This window comes from Salvelinus sp. IW2-2015, linkage group LG13, assembly GCF_002910315.2.
Source record: "Salvelinus sp. IW2-2015 linkage group LG13, ASM291031v2, whole genome shotgun sequence".
In the NCBI taxonomy this organism is placed as follows: Eukaryota; Metazoa; Chordata; class Actinopteri; order Salmoniformes; family Salmonidae; genus Salvelinus; species Salvelinus sp. IW2-2015.
The window spans coordinates 15,516,502-15,537,902 of NC_036853.1; the positions used below are offsets into that span (position 1 = coordinate 15,516,502).

The window sequence follows — 21,401 nt, forward strand, 5'->3', positions numbered from 1 at the left end:
GGAGGGAGGGAAGGACCTGAGGAGGGAGAGCTGGCTCCCTTTAGCCTCAGCCTCACAGCACTGATATTTACAGTGGACATATTTAAGACAACCCATGGTTGGGACACCACCCTCTGAATTTTCTGAAACTCTTCCCCTAATGAATTAAATTATGCCTACATCATTTGGCCCAGTGTCCTAACCCTGGTGCGGAAACAGGACAGGGAGAGCACGAGGGAGGGAGTGAAGGAGGCCCTCTAAAGGATGCATAACATAAACGTCCCTTTTTCAGAACCATGTATTTCAAAGATAATTCATAAAAATCCAAATAACTTCACAGATCTTCATTGTAAAGKRTTTTAACACTGTATCCCATGCTTGTTCAATGAACCATAAACAATTAATAAACATGCACCTGTGGAACGGTCGTAAGACACKAACAGGTTACAGATGGTAGGCAATTAAGGTCACAGTTATGAAAACTTAGGACACTAAACAGGCCTTTCTACTGACTGTAAAAAAAATACCAAAAGAAAGATGCCCAGGGTCCCTGCTCATCTGCGTRAACATGCCTTAGGCATGCTGCAAGGAGGCATGAGGACTGCAGATGTGGCCAAGGCAATAAATTGCAATATCCGTACTGTGAGACGCCTAAGACAGCGCTACAGGGAGACGGGACGGACAGCKGATCGTCCTCRCAGTGGCAGACCATGTGTAACAACACCTGCACAGGATCGGTACGTCCGAACAKCACACCTGCGGGRCAGGTACAGGATGGCAACAACAACTRCCTGAATTAYACCAGGAACGCACAATTCCTCCWTCAGTGCTCAGACTGTCCGCAATARGCTGAGAGAGGCTGGACTGAGGACTTGTAGGTCTGTTGTCTGGTGAGGACCTGCCTTACATCACCGGCAACAACGTTGCCCATGGGCACAAAMCCACCGTCASGGGGGGGATGGTCAGATTCGTGTTTATCGTCAAAGGAATGAGCGTTACACAGAGGCCTGTACTCTGGAGATGGATTGATTTGGAGGTGGAGGGTCCGTCATGGTCTGGGGCGGTGTGTTACAGCATCATCGGACTGARCTTGTTGTCATTGCAGTCAATCTCAATGCTGTGCGTTACAGGGAAGACTTCCTCTCCCTCATGTGGTTACCCTTCTTGCAGGCTCATCCTGACATGACCTCCAGGATGACAATGTCACCAGCCATACTGCTCATTCTGTGCGTGATTGTCAGTGTTCTGCTTACAGCCAGCGAAGCCCGGATCTCAATCCCATTGAGCACGTCTGGGACCTGTTGGATTGGAGGGTGAGGGCTAGGGCCATTCCCCCAGAAATCGGGAACTTGCAGGTGCCTTGGTGGATGAGTGGGGTAACATCTCACAGCAAGAACTGGCAAATCTGGTGCAGTCCATGTGGAGGAGATGCACTGAGTACTTAATGCAAGCAGGTGGCCACACCAGATACGGCTTACATTTGATTTTGAACCCCCCCCCCCCTTTTGTTCAGGGACACATTATTCCATTCCTGATAGTCACAGTGTCTGTGGAACTTGTTCAGTTATGTCTTCAGTTATTGATCTTGTTATGTTCATACAAATATTTACACATGTTAAGTTGCTGAAAATAAACGCAGTTGACAGTGGAGGAGCGTTTCTTTTTTTGCTGAGTTTATGTCCCTATCCCTCCTCCTCTTGGTCCTTCCTCAGTGGTTGCGTGTTGGAAGAAGTACAGAATTCTAGACTTGAGTAAAAGTAAAATACCTAATGAAAATGACTAAGTAAATGTCACCCAGAAAAATTCTACTTGAGTAAAAGTCTGTCAAAAGAGCCAATGTTATTGCTAAAATATAGATTGTAAAGTATAAAGTATTTCCAATTCCTTATATTAAGCAAACCAGATGTCACCATTTTATTTTTTTATTACGCATGGCCAGGGGACTCTACAACATTCAGATGTAAATTACAAACGAATCGTGTGGTGTAGTGAGTCCGCTAGATCAGAGGCAGTAGGGATGACCAGGGATGTTCCTTGATAAGTGAGTGAATTTGTCAATTTCCTGCCCTGCTATGCATTCAAAATGTAACGAGTACTTGGGTGTCAGGGAAAATGTACTTTTTACTCCCTACAATCTTTTAAGGAATGTTGTGAAGTAAAAGTAGTCAGAAATATAAATAGTAAAGTACAGATACCCCAAAAAACTACTTAAGTGAAATAAAACTACTTCATACCACTGCGTGAGGGGGGAATTAGGAGAATTCTAATAAAGGGATAATGTCACTAAGGGGAGGTGGGTCTGTTATCAATATTATCACAGCGTCCGACATGTTATTGGCCTTGTAGTTCCCACGAGGCCTCATACTCTCTGTGTGATACAGAGGGGGAGCCGGTCTCTCTTTTTAATCAGAGCCTAGGTCCAGCATAGGACCAGCTATATTATAGATCTGGCCATAACCACTGCCATCTGATRGRTYCMWSMKSWKGRAYCYATCTCGGTCTTTCTCTCTATCCTCACAAATACATTTCTAAAAGTGTACTAGCTAATACCCTTGTTTGTTGTGTTGAGTAACCTGTCCTGTGTGTTCAGGTTCTCGTCGTGCGTGTCCTACTACTCCATCCTGAATGAGCTGAATGACTACGCGGGGCAGAGGGAGATAGTGGCCGAGGAGATGGGACAGGATGTGTACGGAGAGCTGATGAGGTATTCACAGGACCTCAAGTCCGAGAGGAAACACGTGAGTGGGTTTACCAGTAGGACACTAATCCCTGGACGTACGTATTGCAGGCTTCATTATGTACAGTGTTGTTATGTTGTGTATAGTTTGGTTATTTCATATATGCCGTGGTGAGTAAGTTATACATGTTTGTATTGAGATGCTCTTGTTCATACAGGTGCACTATCTTAATTTATACAACTGRTGGGTYTAATCCTGAATGCTGATTGGATAAAACCGCGTTCCAGCCRGTGTCTATTCCACAAGTCACCACCGGCTAAATCTGACGTTAAAATGCCTATTTACTCTGTTCCATCAGACTGCGCATTCCACTGTCCCATCAGCCCAGCCAGGCAATTTATAAACTTGATCTCCACTATAAAAARCATCTAGACATCATCTCATATTTCTTTTACACTAACATTCAGTTATCAGCAGCGGAGATTTGTATAAACCTTGCTGTCTGTCTCCATGACATTGCTAACATTATTATATTCATATTATATTAATTATTATAGTCAATATTAAAATTCGATCTCCAGCTGTCCCATAGTAATGAATGTGTCGGGACGAGAGAGACAGGCAGGCAGCTTTTCTCAGCCAGTCGAAATCATGGCTGATTAATCAGGCTGGCATAATTTTTATGGATATATACGAAGAAATGTAAATTGAAAAAAGGTAAAACAAAACTAAGTGCAGCTAGTTTCCAGTCTTTCCAGCTTCAGTATGAAGTCATGTGTGAGCTGTGTTGTTGGCTAGCTCCTCTGAACAACAGTTTCCTAACAAGAGAGCACATTTTCTGTGCCAGGCAAAATCGTGTCTCCTAAGCTCATTGTTATGTATGTATCCAAATAAATGTCACTAGAAAACAGCTTAAACAAATTCAGCTACTGTTGTTATTCTGTCTGCACTGTTTGACGTGACTGTAAGTTAGCCGTAGTTGGATAGCTAGCAAGCAATGGATAAGAACGTTGCCAGCCRGTATGGCAATGGAACATYTAGAACGAACGACGTCCRTAGATMCAGAACAAGAAGACTGAACGACTGGGTCGCGTCTCTGTCAACCGATAGAACGAAAGACCAGCCAGCTTGGGTAGCAACCCTAGATTTGTCAGGACTATATATTGTGGAAGGTTGAAATAGTATGAATAAATTCATCAAAAATTATGTTTTTAATGAAAATTATGTCAGTCATTATTTGAATATGTTGGTAACCCGTATWAAAGTGATAATTCCCTCGAAGCTGGTGTTTTGAGGATATATTGTCACTGTGTGCCGGCTCTCGACTTCGTCTTGGGTCTAACAACACCRGTGCCAWTATGTCCTCCAAATACTGGCTTCAAGGGCATTATCACTTCATTGATCACTCTGTTGTCGCAGAGAAATTTAATGCGCAGCAGGAAATGCAAATTGYAGTGTATTCAAGGTTTTAAAAAGGCTTCTAAARTTTATTTCCACTTTAAAATGTMAACCTTTATCCTAGCTAACTGTATCAAACCCTACACAAAAATGTACATTAATTATAATCCACATAATAATTAAAATTTCCTGTTGCTGCAGGATTATTTTCCCGCAGTGAGAAACTAGTCAAATTAAGATGGTRCATCTGTGTGTTGAGTTGTGTGCTTTGACTCCACAGCACCTCCAGGAGGGCAGGAAGGCCCAGCAGTATCTGGACCAGTGTTGGAAACATATGGACAATGTGAGTGTGTGAGAGGAGGCAGGGAAGAGATGGAGGAAGGGAGGGCCACGTGGCACGTGTCACAGGGCATGGAGAGGACAGGGAAGGCCCCTCGCAGGGAAGGAGGCCTGTGTGACACGTGGACCTCCAGCAGGGACCTGCTCCCCTCTGCCGACAGCCAGACGCCCAGTCCTGCTGGGCCGCGTGTGAAAGAGGGCCAAGAGGATCTCCACTTACCTCTGCACACACACACACACACACACTTAAAGGAGTACATACACACACACAGGAAGATGCATACATAAAAGAGCACATCGGCACACACACACAAACACACACACACTGATGAGAGAAGTATTCCTGCATTTCATGCCTTTCCAGTTTGCCTGTGTGTCACATTTTCAAAGGCTGAATTATTTTTGCTGCTTTTAGGGCTTGTGTGATTGCAGCCAGCAACAGTTGAATCTCACATTGAGAATGTCAGTGTTGTAATGCCTTAGGTATTCCTCTTTGTTGCATTGTCACGTAATGCAGCACAGATTTTCTGGCAGGAGGAAAGCATACATTTATTTTGAGGTTTTTCGTTTGCTCTGCTGCCTGTTTAACCACAATAAAGTGCTTCTGCTCTGTTTTGCTCTCCTATCTATGTCCTGTAGAAATGGAAGAGGCTTGCATTCATTACAAGGCAGGATTGACTCCTGGTTTAGAGAAGAGGTCAATATGTCTTGACTAATAATCTGTCTCCTATTTGACTTTCTTAGAGCAAGAAGAAGTTTGAGCGGGAGTGCAAGGAGGCAGAGAAATCACAGATCAGCTACGACCGGTTAGACAACGACATCAACGCCACCAAGTCAGAGGTAGAAAAGGTAAGTCCTGACCTGGCTTGAGCCTTGACATGTAAACTACCTACACCCATACACATCGGAGGTTGTCATTTGCTTTGTGTATTGAGTGGTCCTGAATTTTCCATCGTGTCCACTGCAGGCAAAGTCCCAGTTGTACCTGCGCACACACTCAGCAGACGAGAGTAAGAACGARTACGCTGCTCAGCTGCAGAACTTTAACGGGGAACAGTGGAAACATTTCAATGTGGCCATTCCACAGATATTCAAGGTAAGCCACGGCCAGCCATTCTTCTCCAGGCTCCAACTTCTGTCTCATCCCGCATTGGCCGGAKAGATGGAAATCTGAGCTGTGATTGGCTCACAGGACACCAAAAGGTCAGAGGTCACGGGGTGTGTGTGTGTGTTCCCGACATCTTCAGAACCTGCAGGACATGGACGAGAGGCGGACAGTGAAGCTGGGAGAGACGTACCGGAGCTTTGCCGACGTGGAGCGCAGAGTCGTCCCCATCATCTCCAAGTGTCTGGAGGGCATGGTGACTGCTGCCAAGGCTGTGGACCAACGCAAGGTGGGTCTGGAGCATGGTGCCCTATGGTCTGATGCTATGGTGGCCTACACAGTAGCATGATTCCCTTATAGCAAGAGCATATGTGACAGTGCTCTATAGTTTGGAGCAGGGTGTACACAAGACTTTGCTTTAGCATGGTGACTCTAGCACGGAGCGGAGGCAGCTCATGGCATGGGTGGAGCAGGATCAGTAGTTAGTCATCCACCCACCAGCCAGGCCAGCTGCGAGGCAATGGCTCCCTAAACACTGGAACCGCCGTAGGTCAACGGCCACCGACGTTTTGATTTTGTAAACGAATAAAACATCTGCCAAAACAAAATGCAACGTCTTGCTCTTTCCTTGACTTTTCCTTAAATGTTTCTATTTTTACATTGCTCGTTTTCAGAATTTTGAACTCAAACGTTTTAAAAGCATTGAACCTAATCACCAACTTGTGTTGTAGGACGTTGGGATTCAGCCAGGCGATAATGTGTGTGTCCTCTCACTGAATGAATGACATGGATGAATGGGCGATAATTGTGCACTTTACTTCACAATTGAATTTCAATTAGGCCTAACTGAATGATAAGGAGGCAGAAGAGGTTGATTTTAATTTAGAACAACATTAGTGTAATGATGAGTTTGTTATGCCTATTTATGAGCGTTGGCACTCATTAATGACTTGTCCGCGCGCCTTGCGGGTTGATACATTCTCTTTTATGTTTTACTATGTACAATTTACTGTAACTCTATTACTAATCAAATGTATTGTAAGGGAAATGAAAACATGCTATGTGTCGCAGTAGGCCTTTTTAGAATTATACAAAACATATCCTTGACTCCTTGATTTTTTATTTAACTAGGCAGGTCAATTAAGAACAAATTCTTATTTACAGTGGAGGTCTACCCCGGCCAAACCCTAACCCGCACAACACTGGGCCCTATGGGACTCCCAATGACGGCCGGTTGTGATACAGCCTGGAATCGAACCAGGGTCTGTAGGGAAGCCTCTGCCGTTTTAGAACGCTGCGCCACTCAGGAGCCCCAATAATAACTATTGTTATGTTTTTACATGGATATATTTCCACTAATATTTCTTCATGCAATTTATCATTTACAGTTGTTTATGCAGTTTTTATCAAACTTTGGAGCTTATGTTTGCGCATATGCATCTGATGCGTATGCTATAGGAATGCCCGGCAATGTTCTTTAGCGGATGCTGAAAGGCCATGCGGTTCTAGTGTTATATGGATACTTTGGGATTTTGCCAATGAGGCCTTTTATCTACTTCCCCAGAGTCAGATGAACTCATAGATACCGTTTTTATGTCTCTGTGTCCAGTATAAAGGAGGTTAGAGGTAGTTTTCGCGAGCCAATGCCAACTAGCGCAATGACTAGAAGTCTATGGGCATCTGCTAGCATGCTAGCTGTGGTGTATCAGTCAGCCTCTGTCTCCTACATTGTCTGTGCAGCTGGCTGGCCCCGGCAGGCAGAGCCTCCTCTCTCCTTCCCACCCACGGGCCTACATACAGCCTGGCTGGTTCTACATACACCCTGGCTGGTTCTACATACACCCTGGCTGGTTCTACATACAGCCTGGCTGGTTCTACATACAGCCTGGCTGGTTCTACATACAGCCTGGCTGGTTCTACATACAGCCAGCTGAGCAGAGCTGCTCCCACTCAGTGGGCCATGTTTTCCTTTGATTGTTCTTTATGCACACAGCGCATGCTGCCCAGTGGTTTCCACCAGGGGCTGAGCTGTACTCTACACTCAGGCCATGGTGTCCCAGAAAACATAATTTTAAAGAAATGTCAGTCTGTAATGTTTGATGTTCACTATATCTTAGTCTCACACTGTCTTTTTTTTGTCTCTGTGTCAGGACTCCGCGATTGTAGTGGAGTCATTTAAGTCGGGCTTTGAGCCTCCAGGGGACTTCCCGTTTGAGGACTACAGTCAGAACCTTTCCCGGACGGGCTCAGACAACACCATCAGCACCCCCAAGAACGAGGGGGTGGTCAAGCCAGACCCCAAACACTCGATCAGCAAGGCGGCCAAGAACAAACTGTGGCTCTTTGGGAAAAAGCCCAAGGTGAGAGATTCATCATCACCTGCTGTCAAGACCTTTGCTCTCTGTTTCAATAGTGAACAACTTGTATGTGTGCCCAYTCACTGATTTGTGTCTGTTTTTTTCTTGTAACAGAGTCCACTGGTAGGTTTATACCTTACGGTAGCTGTCTTTTTATAACAGTCACCTGAATCTAGCATTTTCTATCTCATTACATAAATCACTACACTTTGACCTACCAAAGGCCATACCGTCTGTTAATCTATAACTTTTTGTAGGTTTKTGTGAGAGTAGCTAACCATTTTCAAATGACTTGTCTAATACAAGGGGTGTTGGTGCTCATATTGACTTTGATTTGCCTGCTCTTGTCTTATGTCCATTCTGGTTTCTCACCCGAAGGTCTCAGATTTCATATTGCATGATCTTGCTTAACTGGTGTTTCTCCTGTTGAGATTTGTTTTGTGGGACAATACGTTGGATAATCACTTTTGTATTTTTTTCCCTCTGTCTCACAACACCATGACTTTATGTTCAATCGTTACAATATGTTCCTAGTTCTAAAAGTTTGCAGGTTGATCACCCCTTTTTTGTCGTCCCAGTCTCCCCCCTCCTCTCCTCCCCCTGCTCCCCACCGCCCTGACCTGGCTACCGCCAGCCACTGTCAGGCTCCTAAATTTGCCAGTGACCCCATAGCTTTCTGTCTGTCTGAAATGAGAACGGTCAAACCCAGGATAGCCTCTTTCAGGGGTCTTAAACGAGGGGTAAGACTAAGAGCATGTCAGTGTGTTTGGGTTTGCAGTGATTTAATTATCTTTCTCTCCTTATTTCTTTCTCTTTTTCTCTCTCTCTCCCTTCTCACCTCCCTCTCTTCTGTCTCTCTGGTTTTGATCCAGTTATTTATTCTTTAGTTAGGAACAGGGGGGTGTTGAAATCACAGGAGTGCCTTTGTAGAGTGTGTTGTGTGACGTGTAGGAAGTGATACTGTAGCTATAGGTGGTATTTGGATAAGGGGAGGTTACGGTGGTATGTCGAAATGACATGAAGGTCAACTRTACCTCGTCATGAGCCAGCCAATATACTGTATGACGGCTAAACAGTCTAATGAATGTCACGCAGTGGTATTACTGTGCCAGACCATTGATTGTGTGTCACCCCTGTGTGTCCCATTTGGTTTCTGGCTGAAGGGCCTAGTTTGATTTCCTTAATGTATGAGGTGACTCATGGTTGTCTGCAGTAAAGAGACAGACTTCCTGGAGACAACCTTCTTCCTGCTTCAAATGGCATCACATCTTCTAAAGAGAGCCCTTCAGATGTCAACTTGTTTTTAGTGGAATTAAAAGGATATCTTGAGAGCAGTGTATTCTCCTTGGAGGATAGCCTTTCCAATACATGATACGCCACATTCTATGTAGCGTCAAGATATCCATTCAATTATTGAAATATAATATCAGATTACATAACAAGTATAACTTCACCCAGATTGACACACTAATAGGGCTCATCAGATTGCGTCCACCTTTGTTCTTGACAACTGTGGGTAACCCCCGACAACCTCTTGACTCTCCTTCCATAGTCACACCCTTGTGATGCTGTGCTCGTAGTTACCGTGACAACCTACATGAGCCACGTACGTTTTGATAACCGTTCCATCTTTTGCTTTTTCTTCTATTGTAACCCAAACCTGCCCAGTGGTCAGTGAAGGTGAGTCAGTGGTGTGAGATCTGGTCTGCCGTAGTTAGCTGTACATGTGTCTCACCTTGTGGAGTTTTATAGCACAGGTCTAGTGTCACGAGCCGTTCTAGAGTGAGGCTCTCCATCCTATTCGTTCTCTGGTCTCTACTAGTATAATTCTGGTAGGTTCTTGCTGTGAGAAGGTCTCTAGAGACCACGAGTGACTGTGTCATTGTAACTGGACAGTGTCCTGATGCGATTTCAGGCTCCGTCACTGGAGGACTTCAGCCATCTGCCTCCCGAACAGAGACGCAAGCGGCTGCAGGCTCGGATCGACGAGCTCAGCAAAGAACTACAGAAAGAGGTGGACCAAAGGTAGGCCATGGGAAGACTTACTTTAACACTGATCTGTGTCTCTCTTATACTGTCCACGTTTCTGCTTCGTTAGTATTTCATTGACATGTCATTTGTTAAATTGTTTATGTACTATGTGTTCACATTGTGACTGCGTGTATGTTTGTGAAGAGATGCACTGAACAAGATGAAGGATGTGTATGAGAAGAACCCTCAGATGGGCGACCCACAGAGCCTCCAGCCCAAGATCTCTGAGACCATGTGCAACATGGAGAAACTGCGCTCCGAGATCCACAAGAATGAGGTAAGCCTCCCCAGCCAAGAGCCCTGAAGGAAGGAATGGGTGAAGGGGAGCGGAAGAAAGGCATCACAGTACATCTGGAGAAATAGTGACTTTCCGATGGTTTCCTGTGCCGAGTTAGCCCCCTCTGGGGGATGACTTTATGCACTGCTTCCCTTTGTCAACAGAACACTGAGTAGAACAGGATAGGAGTTTTTTGAGAGTCCGAGGGTTACATCTACTACACTATATTAAAAGACTGGTTGAACGATGGCATATCCAGGATAAGAATGAGTGTATCCATCGTGGGGTTATTAACAGCAATATGAATGTTATTACTGTTTCTACCTCTTAATTTCCTTTTCTCTCGCTCTCGTTGTCTCTCTCTCTGTCTCCCTCACACACACAGAGCTGGCTGTCAGAGGTGGAGGGGAAGGTGAGCACCAGAGGAGATCGAAGACCCAGTGCCGACATCAACCATCACACACCCCATGGCAGAGAGAGGTCAGAGGGCACAGAAACACGTTGTTTATGTGGTAGTAATAGATTGTAGACTAGAAGAAGTAGTAATAGTAGTAACATAGTAGAGTTATTGTAGTGACAGTAACATGTTCCCCTGGGCCATAGCGTAAATTGAACAAATCCAATCTAACAGGTTTACCAGATGTCTGCATATAAATAGAATGACACACCTTGTTCTTTGTGTCTTTGAAAGCTTAACATGGGTGGAGTCGTAATAGTTTTTCTAAAGGAAAATGACTCGGATGGCTCGGTCAGTCTGTCTGGAGCAGAATCCTACAGCTTGAGTGGCTGAGATGGCACTGACTCTCTCATCTGTCTCTTCTCTCCACCCTCTTCTCCTCCTCCTCTCCTCAGCCCTGAGGGCAGTTACACAGACGTCCCCAACCAGGAGCACCGCAGCCCCCCTCACCAGCCAGACCCCCGACAGGCCAACCAGCCAGACCCCCGACAGGCCCACCAGCCAGACGAGTTTGATGATGAATTTGACAACGACGACCCCCTCCCAGTCCTTGGCCACTGCAAAGCGCTCTACTCCTTTGATGGTATAGTGGTCCCGTGTGGCTCAGTTGGTAGAGCATGGCGCTTGCAACGCCAGGGTTGTGGGTTCATTCCCCACGGGGGGACCAGGATGAATATGTATGAACTTTCCAATTTGTAAGTCGCTCTGGATAAGAGCGTCTGCTAAATGACTTAAATGTAAATGTAAATGTATAGTACAGCCGAGCCAGTGGTGCGCTCTATGCATTTCACTGTCTTACTGTGTGGTGACACTGTGTGGTGGGTTGGGCATTTCAACTAGCGATATTGACTCAAACACTGGAGCAGTTTTTAGTATTTGCATGAATGTGAATACGGCATGTTGATGATGTGATGTGGTATTCATGTAAAGTGGTTGTTTCTCTGTGCGTTAACAGAATGTCTTTGGTCTGTGTTGTGGTTCTTTCTCTGTGCGCTAACAGAATGTCTTTGGTCTGTGTTGTGGTTCTTTCTCTGTGCGCTAACAGAATGTCTTTGTTCTGTGTTGTGTTGTTGACCCCCAGGTCAGAACGAGGGAACACTGTTGATGAAGGAGGATGATGTGCTGTACATCATCGAGGAGGACAAGGGCGACGGCTGGACGCGAGCCAGGAAGCAGAGCGGAGAGGAGGGCTATGTGCCCACGTCCTACGTGGAGATCGCCATGGAGAAGAACAGCAAAGGTGCGGTCACCTACATCTGATCTGACCACCTGCATGGACTCATATCATAAGCCCTCTTCCTCTGGGGAGTGCTGGTCCGAACAGCAGGTCCTCTTTGTTCACTGTGTGAGCTCACGGACAAACAAACACTCTACAGTCCTGCTATTTTAGTGACCCTCTAGGAGCTCTGTATCAATGAATTAAGCCATGTGTGTCTGTAGGACGACATATCCATAGCCATGCTCTATGGCAAGGGGACTCATCACCCCTTAGGCCTGATTATTTTATTTAATATTTCAAAAGTGATTTGTTGTTTTTAGTTCATGTATCTTTTTTTTTGTTTTGAGATAGATGTTAAAATGCTCTTCTGGTTTTAAGATCTTTCTACTTTGGATCAAAGTGATTTGGAAAATAGGAAAAGTGACTTTTATACAGATTTGACCCATTGTATTGTCTATATGTTATCAGTCTGCTGTTGTGAGTCTGGTATGTTAAGTACTCTGCTCCACCTATTAAGACACGAATGCAGTAATACGGTCCCGGTAAGGAGTGGCCTAGTCTGTGCCTATATGACTCATACCTCCCACTACCATACTACCCTTTAAGATAATTGTACACTCCTCTCTTCCTTTGATTTGTATGTGTGTGTGTCACAACAATGCTGCCTTCTGGTGGTCAGGGCTATATTACACCCAGGGGTGTGGTTCTTCAGTGTGTACCACTTACTGTCCGCTATCTGTCTCTGTCCTAGGGGTGGGGGTCGGTACAGTAACTCCTCTCCTTTCTCTCTCTCTCTCTCTCTCTCCTGTTGGACTGCAGGTTCCTGAGTGGAGCAGTGTGGCGAGGTCTTTGGTGGAGGGTACATGCTGAGTCTGGTGGAGCTAGTGGCAGACGGGGCTTGACTTGGGAGGGGAGGGGGTTGGCAGGTCACATGTTTGCATGCACACATCCATGGCCATTAACATCATTCCATAGCAGCGGAGATTCCTGAGGTGGTAGCTATGCCTCTGTAGGAGGGGAGTGTTCTTCTAAACTGTGTCTGTCTATACACAACACAGAGTAACCAATCCACTGCAGCATACCAGCAAGATCAGGGACCAGGGAGGGGGCTTATAGTTAGTGACTCACAACATCTTTTAAAATGAGAGATAAGCAATGAATACACTACTACTACACTACTCCACTATTACGCACCTCTTAATGTTGTATTTCTGCTCTTCAGGCAACGTCCAGCACTAACAGCCTGCCTTGTTGTTGCATTGTTACATTCTCATTCCGTTGTTGGGAATGTCTGCCTGACTGTGCTACTCGCCTGCGGTCGCCTTACCTTAACGTGCTTCAGCATGTCTGTAATATGAACTGTCATTACGTCATACAGGAAGGAATGCAGCGTCTTGTATGTAACTCTGTGGTTGCCCCCGTTCGTTCACTTCTAATCTTCCTGTCTGTCTCCTTCATTCATCCATGATTTTGGTTTCTTTTGTCTCTCCGTTTCTTTTCTTTCTGTGTTAATCGAAACATTCCCATCATGCTGTGCGTGTGTTGAGCGTCACCTCTGTTGTGCTGTTGTTCAGTATCTCATGTGGCACGGCATGGCCACTCAGATCAGAGTAGGAGCAGTACTTTGCTAGAAACAGCATGCCTGCCCTTACACTACCACTTCGTCCCCTCCTCCTCAACCCTGCACCAGCACCGCAGATCGGAGAAAGGCAGCATGCCAGCAGAGGGCCCTCCTCCCTCACCAGCCAGTCATCACACAGCAGCTCAGGCTAGGAAACCTGGAGGCTGAGCTGAGACAAATGACAGGGTATCTACCCGCAATTCAACAACAACACTCCAACTCTACTTGCAGTCTCTGCCTTAATATTAATTCTGGGAGTGGGGATGGACCTGCTGATTGCTCTTCCATCACTCTCTGCCGCACACAAGGGCTCCAACCGACAAAGTCTACGGTGGCTTGCTGTGGTGCTCCTCTGGGCCCCACCCAGACTCCTGCCGCGTCTCTTCTCCTCGGTCTCACAGGAGCATCCTGGGGCTTTGCTGCGTGCGGTCTCCACGTGAAAGAGTGTTGCATTCCCATACTGTTCCTGTTTCAAGCGCATATTATAATTGTGAATGTGATTATACATATATAAACATGTGTATGCATATTAATGTGTGTATGCATATACATAGTTTGTTTTATTACTAAATTGTATGTATTAACATCTCTTTTATTTCATGCTGAATGTGTTTTTATTGTGACTTTTTATAGGGTTTTTAATCAGATGAATGACTCACTTTTCAGAATCGTGCCGTTAGCTCAAAGTAACCATGCATTGTTGTCAGAACATCCTTCTGAATAGGGACATGGTCTTCACTGATGCACTTTTGCCCTATAGCATTTGAATCGAATATCAATGAATAAATGAATGAATGAAATGGACTCTGTATGCTACCTTTTGTACAAATGTAAGGTGACCACTATGTTATTATAGGAGGTGTAGAGTTCAGAACTACCACAAAATAAAGGCATTTACTGTAGCTAGTCAAAATGCTTTTGATACTAACCCTCTTGAATTGAATGAATTTGAAAGTGAATTGAATTTGCATATGAGCATAATTGACATGGTGAGTGATTGGACTTTAATCAAAGAAGTTAAGTAGCTTTTATGAGACTGACACAGCGTTTTACCCTTGGCAAGGTATAATATTCGCTATTAAAAACTTTCTGCGGTTAATTTGATGGTCCCACTTTGAAACGCTAATACGAGCAGTGCTTTAGTTCTTAATCAATACTTAAAGCTGTGAAAGTGACATTGTTATCATATGATATGCTCATCTTACTTGAACTGTACCTCTGAACTTCCTAAAGAACCCCATGTTCGTACTTCCGTTGGATGTCTTGATTAAGACCGATCTGCTTCGTTGATTAATGTGCACTAACAAAGATCACGCAGATCAAATGGAACAGTGCATGTTATATAAATCCTGTGATTTTTTGTTTATCATGTCAATTCCATTGCCTGCATGAATGCTCTCATTTGAATCATCACTCCTCTCTTGTTGAACTGGTTAATAGGTGTGTTATCAGAAAGTGGGTGTTGGAATCCTCCTTTTCGTTTCAGTGAAATTCCCTTGAATGGCTTTCAGAGCATGAAGGTGCATGCTTGACTCAACATTTCTGGAGCTTACAGCAAATATGTATTGACCCTACCCTACAATATCTAGTAATACTGGTTACATCCCTGATGAACATGTCATTGTAGATCTCTAAATCAGGAGAAGCTCTCGTGGTGTAAGTAGTTGATTTGAATATGAAGCACCTTAACCCATTAATTTCAGCAGTGTGTGTGTCTGGCTATCCTTCATTAGTAGGATTTTGACACGCTTGTCTCTAATGGCCTAAAACAGTGSTGACCGTAATCTTGGCACCTTGGTGCAAGTGGCCTTCAGTGGTGACAAAGTATGATGATGGATAATGCTGTAGGTTTTTCACTAGCAACCTTAAGCAAAAGTTATCCGATTTAAAAATGTGATTTTCACTTTGGATTAAAACTGTGAGCTAAATCATATCCATTATGCTGTAATTCTGATCATTATGCAAAAAAACTCCTAACAATATGCTTTAAGATGATTTCTAGTATTCACGCATATCACGGCAAGGAGCAAATTGTGTTATCTACCAACCCAGCTGAGTTGGCATGGTAGCAAATTCATTGAATTGCAAAAAGTAGATATGATAATCTCACTGTTGACTCTTATTTTAACACATTGTAATAATCAATGGCAGTACTTCTATTTCTTCATGTTGTTGTGCACATCTCTTTACTTTTTAATGTTGTCAAGTCACTTTGTGGGGAAAAAAATCTGTTTTCTCTCATTGTTCTAATAAAACAAACACATGAACATACCAAAGAACATTTAGCATCTTATTGAAGACTTCATTAGGGTTGTAAAATTCCAGGAACTTTCAATAAATTCCCTGGTTTTACAGAAATCCTGGTTGGACTATTCTGGATTTTTTTYCTGTTTATTCCCTCCTAATTTTGCAAGCCTACTCTTCATCTACACATGGCTGGATTCAATCTGTATCGCGTAAGATCCATGTTCAAATATAAAGTTAATTTCCAATTGAGACGACATTGCAGTGTTTCCCGTCAATACAGTCTCCACCTTTAACATTTCAATCGAGCAAGAACTGATCTTTCACAATACTTGTGTGATACGGATTGAATCCAGACCATTTTTTTGCATCATAATCCTTACTGTGAAATGTTCCACGGTTGTTGTTACTCAGACACCACCTGCATGTCATTTCTTCAGCTATTTATTCATTTCTTGCCACAATTCATATAAAGATATTACAATTATACGCAACTCTATTTACAAGTCAATATTTAAGAGGGAAATATATTACAGTCTAGCATTCACATGATTATGTATTATGTACACCATTCAGGATTATCCAGATGAACTCATAATATACCATCTGAGGAACAATGAACATGGAACACACAGCCGAAGATCTAGTTAATGTACATACAGTATATAGTATTGAAGACAATATACAGTTAAACTGCCTCTATAGTATAGCGACCAATCGTTTTCCTCCTTCCACTTCTTCCGTCTCGTCATTCTATGTTCTACTTTCAAAGTCATTGTTGTACCGTTATAACAAGGGTGTACAATCACTACTTTAGTGACAATTCATACATACATTTCCATCTGACAAACACTTTCAGACACACTTCTTGGGTCCTCTGTGGTCAGTGTGTGTTCCAGTCTGTAACATACAGTAGGATGACTAAGGACCAGTGTCAAGGGGCTACACTACCATATATGGTGTAAATGCCCCCCTCCTAGCCTGGGTAACAGTCTGTTTGTGCTAACTCATTGTCATGCCATTGTCTTGACAATGACGGCAACGGAGTATTTAAAATAAAATATGTTTACATTTATTTAACTAGGCAAGACAGTTAGAACAAATTCTTATTTACAATGGCGGACTACCGGGGAACAATGGGTTAACTGCCTTGTTTAGGGGCAGAATGACAGACTTTGTCAGCTCTGGGATTCGATCCAGCAACCTTTCGGTTGGTTACTGGCCCAACGCTCTAACCACTATGCTACCTGCCGCCTCCAAATAGTAGGCAAGAGCACAAACGGATCTGGGATGAGGCAACCCCCCCCCCCCTCCTGCGTCAAGGAGGGACATTTTCCCCCTTTCATATCAGCACACTCAGATTGGTGTCCTGCCAAGGATGAGTTCCAGATGGATCTGACTCACACTCCCTCCAGTGGACAGGTTGGGAAAGGACAGCGGTCTCGCTCTGTAACAGTCTTCCTCATCCTCTCTCTTAACCAGCCTGACTGTCCTGTTCAGAGTTCTGTGTGTTTGACCGCTGGCTCTAGCTTCCTGGACAGAGCAGTCAGGATGAGTGTGAACTTGTCGTATCTCTCCGTCTGGTTGACGGCCGCCCCTCTGCTGCCCCACAGCAGACGCAGCTGGAAGTCTGTTTTACAGATCTCCAGCAGGTCCTCGTCAGCCTGGAAATCTGTAGCCAGAAAGAGGAACACATCATTAGCCTTGTAACTCATCATACCTGCCGAGACATGCAGTATGGCATTTGTTATAGTGTCTCAGGGACTATGAAAAAGGCTAAGGGCAAATGTGAATACAGGTCGTTTTGGACAGGAGTATTTGCATAGCAATTCATTTGGACAACTGTTAGATGTGTAACTAGCGGTGGGTGTGTATCTAGCAGTAGGTGTGTATCTAGCGGTGGGTGTGTATCTAGCGGTGGGTGTGTATCTAGCGGTAGGTGTGTATCTAGCGGTGGGCGTGGAGTGTATTACCTTGCAGGACTCGTTCAGTGTTGGCGGTGTATGAGTCAGCATTGTGTGCCACGCTGCGAGCCTCCTCCAGGTGGCGTAGCAGGATTTCACAGCCCTGGTCGTTGCTCTCCCACAGCTCCATGCCCTCGAACGCCACCGCCGGGCGCTCCATCAGCATCAGCAGGGGCATCAGTAGAGGCACTGTGGTGCCAGTCAGGGGCATGTCCACTAAACACACACACACAGGGACACGGTCAGAGACTGCAGCCACTAACACACAACTACAACTGAAGGTTCCAATGATGTACAATTACCTGTTCCTTCATACAGTCCCTTGTAAAATGGCTTGAGAGACTTCTCGTATATGATGGCAGTCTGAGTGTACTTCCTCCTCAGCATGGTCCAGGTGTGGTCTAACCGTGTGATCTGTGGTCAAGCGCAGTGTTAGGAAACAAACACCACAATATCTCCAGGAATCTCAGCCTACGCCTGCACAGCCCTTTACACTCGTACCTGTATACGTGTTGAAAACGGCAGATTTTGACACTGATAGATGCCTAAATTGGACCGCAATGGCTGTACAATAACGCCAGTTAAACCCCTTGTCATTTTTTGTCTATGTTGCACCTACTGCACATTTTCCAGGAATATTCTTATGTTACTGAATGTATCCAGAGTATTTTCAGATTTCGTTATCAACAAATACAACGAAAGGTACAGTAAAGTAATATGCACATAAAAACAACAGTGTAATGTTATGATTCAGTCTTGTCAGGTGAACTGTAAACTGTTCCCTTTTAATTGCTACCATGGTTATGCATATGCTTTCCATATTTCTTCTGTAAGAAACATTTCAATTTAGCCCTATACATATAGGCCAACTCCCACGAGGGTGAAGGGTTAAAGACTCAACTCAGACCATGTGGTGGACCGTGTCTTATGTGTCCAGTTCTATTGACTGGGGTACCTGAGGCATGTCCAGTTGTATTGACTGGGGTACCTGAGGCATGTCCAGTTGTATTGACTGGGGTACCTGAGGCATGTCCAGTGCTTTCATGATGGAGGAGAAGGCGTACAGGTCCCCCATGGAGTCCTTCAGTTCTAGAGCCACCATGATGATACGGTTCAGAGTGGCGCTCCGCTCCTCCAGACTTCCTGTGCAGCCCAGGATGTCCACAGCAACCCCGATGGCCATGGTGTGGTGCCTGGGTTACACGACAGAAAGTTCAGTCATAAGTCCCTAGAACCTTTTGCATCAACATGAGGGGTCCCTAGTACCTGACAAGGAGTGTGTCAGGTGGATTTGGGGGTGTGTGTTTACCTTTCCATCAGGTCTTGCCGCAGCTGCCTGCCGTGGGGTAAGGTCACCAGCTCCAGACCAGATGACACACCCATTTGAGCTTTCGCCTCCTCAGAGATGCCATGTACCCTAGCAACCTGTCAGGTACATCATTTTTGTTGTTGCATTAATGTGGTTTTAGAAGTGTTTTTAGTATGGTCATGTTTGGGGAAATCGTTGATCATTAGCTCCTTCTGACTGAATTAAACAAGAGACACCTCAAAGCCACATTTACATAACTGTGTACTCGAGCTGTTTTTAACAACACTATGAAGATGTTTCCCTCAAAGACTAGACACCCAGTCATGGATTTGGCTGCAGATCATTTTTGGTGCGTCTTACTAAAGTTAAATTCACTGGTTTCGTTTTGCACTTTGTGTGGTGTACCACACCCAGACAGACATAAGACACCTGACTGTAGAAGGCCAAATACCAACGAGAGGAAATTAATTAAATACCAGTCTCTGATGCCCTCTGTGTGCCTGGCTGTTTCTAGCCCCTTAGTTAGATGTTGCTGAATGAGGCYTGAATCCAAACTCATCACACTGTCCTGCAAATTTACACTGAGTGCACAAAACATGAAGAACACCTGCTCTTTGCATGAGACTGACCAAATGAAAGCTATGATCCCTTTTTTATGTCACTTGTTAAATCCACTTCAATCAGTGTAGATGAAGGTGAGGAGACAAGTTAAAGTAGGATTTTTAAGCCTTGAGACCAGTGAAACATGGATTGGGGATGTGTGCCATTCAGAAGGTGAATGGGAAAGACAAAAGATTTAAGTGCCTTTTGAATGAGGTATCGTATGGTGGTAGGTTCCAGGCGCACCGGTTYGTGTCAAGAACTACAAAACTGCTGGGTTTTTCACGCTCAACACTTTCCCATGTGTATCAAGAATTGTCCACCACCCAAAGGACATCCAGCCAACTTGACACAACTGTGGGAAGCATTGGAGTCAACATGGGCCAGYATCCSTGTGGAACRCTTTCAACACCTTGTAGAGTCCATGCACCGATGRATTGAGGCAAAAAGGGGYGTGGTGCAACTCAATATTAGGAAGGTGTTCCTAATGTTTGGAATACTCGGTGTATATCATCAATTCATGATGTACACTGAAATTTGAGTTATGATCTCTTGGATTCAGCCCAGAGTGTTCAGACATCCAGTAGGACTAGTGGTGTGGTGAACGTAATGTGGGTACAGTGTGTAGTGGGACAGTGCAATGCGGTACCTGGCAATCTGCCATGAGGATGTGCTTGGCGATGATGTGATGGTCTTTATGGACCAGCAGCTCTTTGGCTCTCTTCAGTACACTCATCTCGAGGGGTTTGTTCTCTGCAGGCAGCAGCCTCGACTCAAACTCCCCCGGCCGGAACGCAGACGCAGTCTCCAACACCGGCCGCCGGAACTCCTTCTCCACAGTCTCCTCTATCTCCTCCATCCCTCCTTTTCCACCTCCTTCTACCTCCTCTTCGCTGCCATTCTCCAGGGCTTCGATGGCGTGGTGGTAGGAGCTGCGGTCCAATTTGGAGCCGTAGCTGCTCCTCTGGCTCTCCTCTGTCCTCAGCCTCTCKACGTAGCTGTTGTTGTTGGGCTGGGGCCCTGGAGCTGGGGCCTGGAGCCTGTCCAACTCTGCTGGGCTGCAGGGGCTGAGTTCACAGTAATTCACTTCTGGGCTGGGGGGCTGCGGAGGCTGGAGAGCCTGGATCACATGCTGCTTCTTGGGTTTCAGTGGGGGTACAGGGGGACCCGGGGCTGGGGCAGCCAGGGGCTGCAGACGTGGGGAGTGGGGGATCCTGATGGAGGGCACCTTGCTGGGCTTAGGGGGCGGCTTGGGGCAGAGCTGGCTGTCTGAGCCCCGTATGGCCTCCCCGGCCTGGGTCTCAAAGGCCATCCTCCTTGGCACGGTGGGGCTGAGTGCCGGCTCACTACCCGTCCTAAATACTGGAGACTTGGGGCTTGGCTGGTGCTCCATGAGCTGGGGCTGGGCCCTGGAGCCTGGGGAGAGGGTGAGCGAGAAAGAGGTAAACATCATTATTTAAACCTGCACACTGCAGCCTAGCAACACCACACAGCTAGAGCCATGCTGTGTTCTGTAGCTGCTGACTGGGAGTCCTGCTCTCTATTTGAAGTCTGACTGCATAGAAAGCTTAATTACATTGTCAGTCACAGAATGGAATGCAGCTTTTTGAATCTCTCTGATCTCTCGTCTCTTTTATTCCAAAGACTCAGACTTCAAGCACATCTATCGATTCCCATTTCAACTTTTATCTGTAATCCTTTCAGAAATACATGTATCTTCATCTCGAGCTCATGTCACACTTTTCACTTCTGAGTTGAAAGTGTACAAAGCAACGTTTTGAAGAAGAAAATATTTACATTTGCCTTTGAAATATTCCCACCCC

The 21,401-nt window shown here is 45.1% G+C and overlaps 2 protein-coding genes across 10 annotated transcripts in view; one reads left to right on the forward strand and one right to left on the reverse strand.

Moving 5' to 3' along the window:
• Positions 1-15,740, forward strand: part of LOC111972189 (formin-binding protein 1-like) — a 74,427-nt gene extending 58,687 nt beyond the window's left edge. Inside the window, exons 5-16 of one of the 4 annotated variants that reach the window (XM_070446152.1) lie at positions 2,570-2,717; positions 4,336-4,398; positions 5,139-5,243; positions 5,362-5,490; positions 5,642-5,788; positions 7,650-7,859; positions 8,435-8,596; positions 9,772-9,881; positions 10,032-10,164; positions 10,550-10,644; positions 11,017-11,204; positions 11,703-15,740. In XM_070446152.1, the coding sequence (XP_070302253.1) occupies positions 2,570-2,717; positions 4,336-4,398; positions 5,139-5,243; positions 5,362-5,490; positions 5,642-5,788; positions 7,650-7,859; positions 8,435-8,596; positions 9,772-9,881; positions 10,032-10,164; positions 10,550-10,644; positions 11,017-11,204; positions 11,703-11,881 (1,669 nt within the window). In that variant the 3' untranslated portion in view covers positions 11,882-15,740. Of the gene's footprint in view, positions 1-2,569; positions 2,718-4,335; positions 4,399-5,138; positions 5,244-5,361; positions 5,491-5,641; positions 5,789-7,649; positions 7,879-8,434; positions 8,597-9,771; positions 9,882-10,031; positions 10,165-10,549; positions 10,645-11,016; positions 11,205-11,702 lie in introns of all 4 variants that reach the window. The other 3 variants (XM_070446151.1, XM_070446149.1, XM_070446150.1) reach the window with 3 other exon arrangements.
• A 393-nt stretch (positions 15,741-16,133) lies between these two features.
• The window catches only part of LOC111972192 (breast cancer anti-estrogen resistance protein 3-like), a 92,767-nt gene continuing 87,499 nt past the window's right edge, over positions 16,134-21,401 (reverse strand). For all 6 annotated transcript variants that reach the window (XM_023999085.3, XM_023999087.3, XM_023999089.3 and 3 more), the window contains 6 exons: positions 20,228-20,994; positions 18,979-19,094; positions 18,691-18,862; positions 17,972-18,083; positions 17,679-17,885; positions 16,134-17,377 (listed from right to left, as the gene is read on the reverse strand). In XM_023999085.3, coding sequence (XP_023854853.1) covers positions 17,202-17,377; positions 17,679-17,885; positions 17,972-18,083; positions 18,691-18,862; positions 18,979-19,094; positions 20,228-20,994 — 1,550 coding nt within the window. In that variant the 3' untranslated portion in view covers positions 16,134-17,201. The remainder of the gene's footprint in view (positions 17,378-17,678; positions 17,886-17,971; positions 18,084-18,690; positions 18,863-18,978; positions 19,095-20,227; positions 20,995-21,401) is intronic.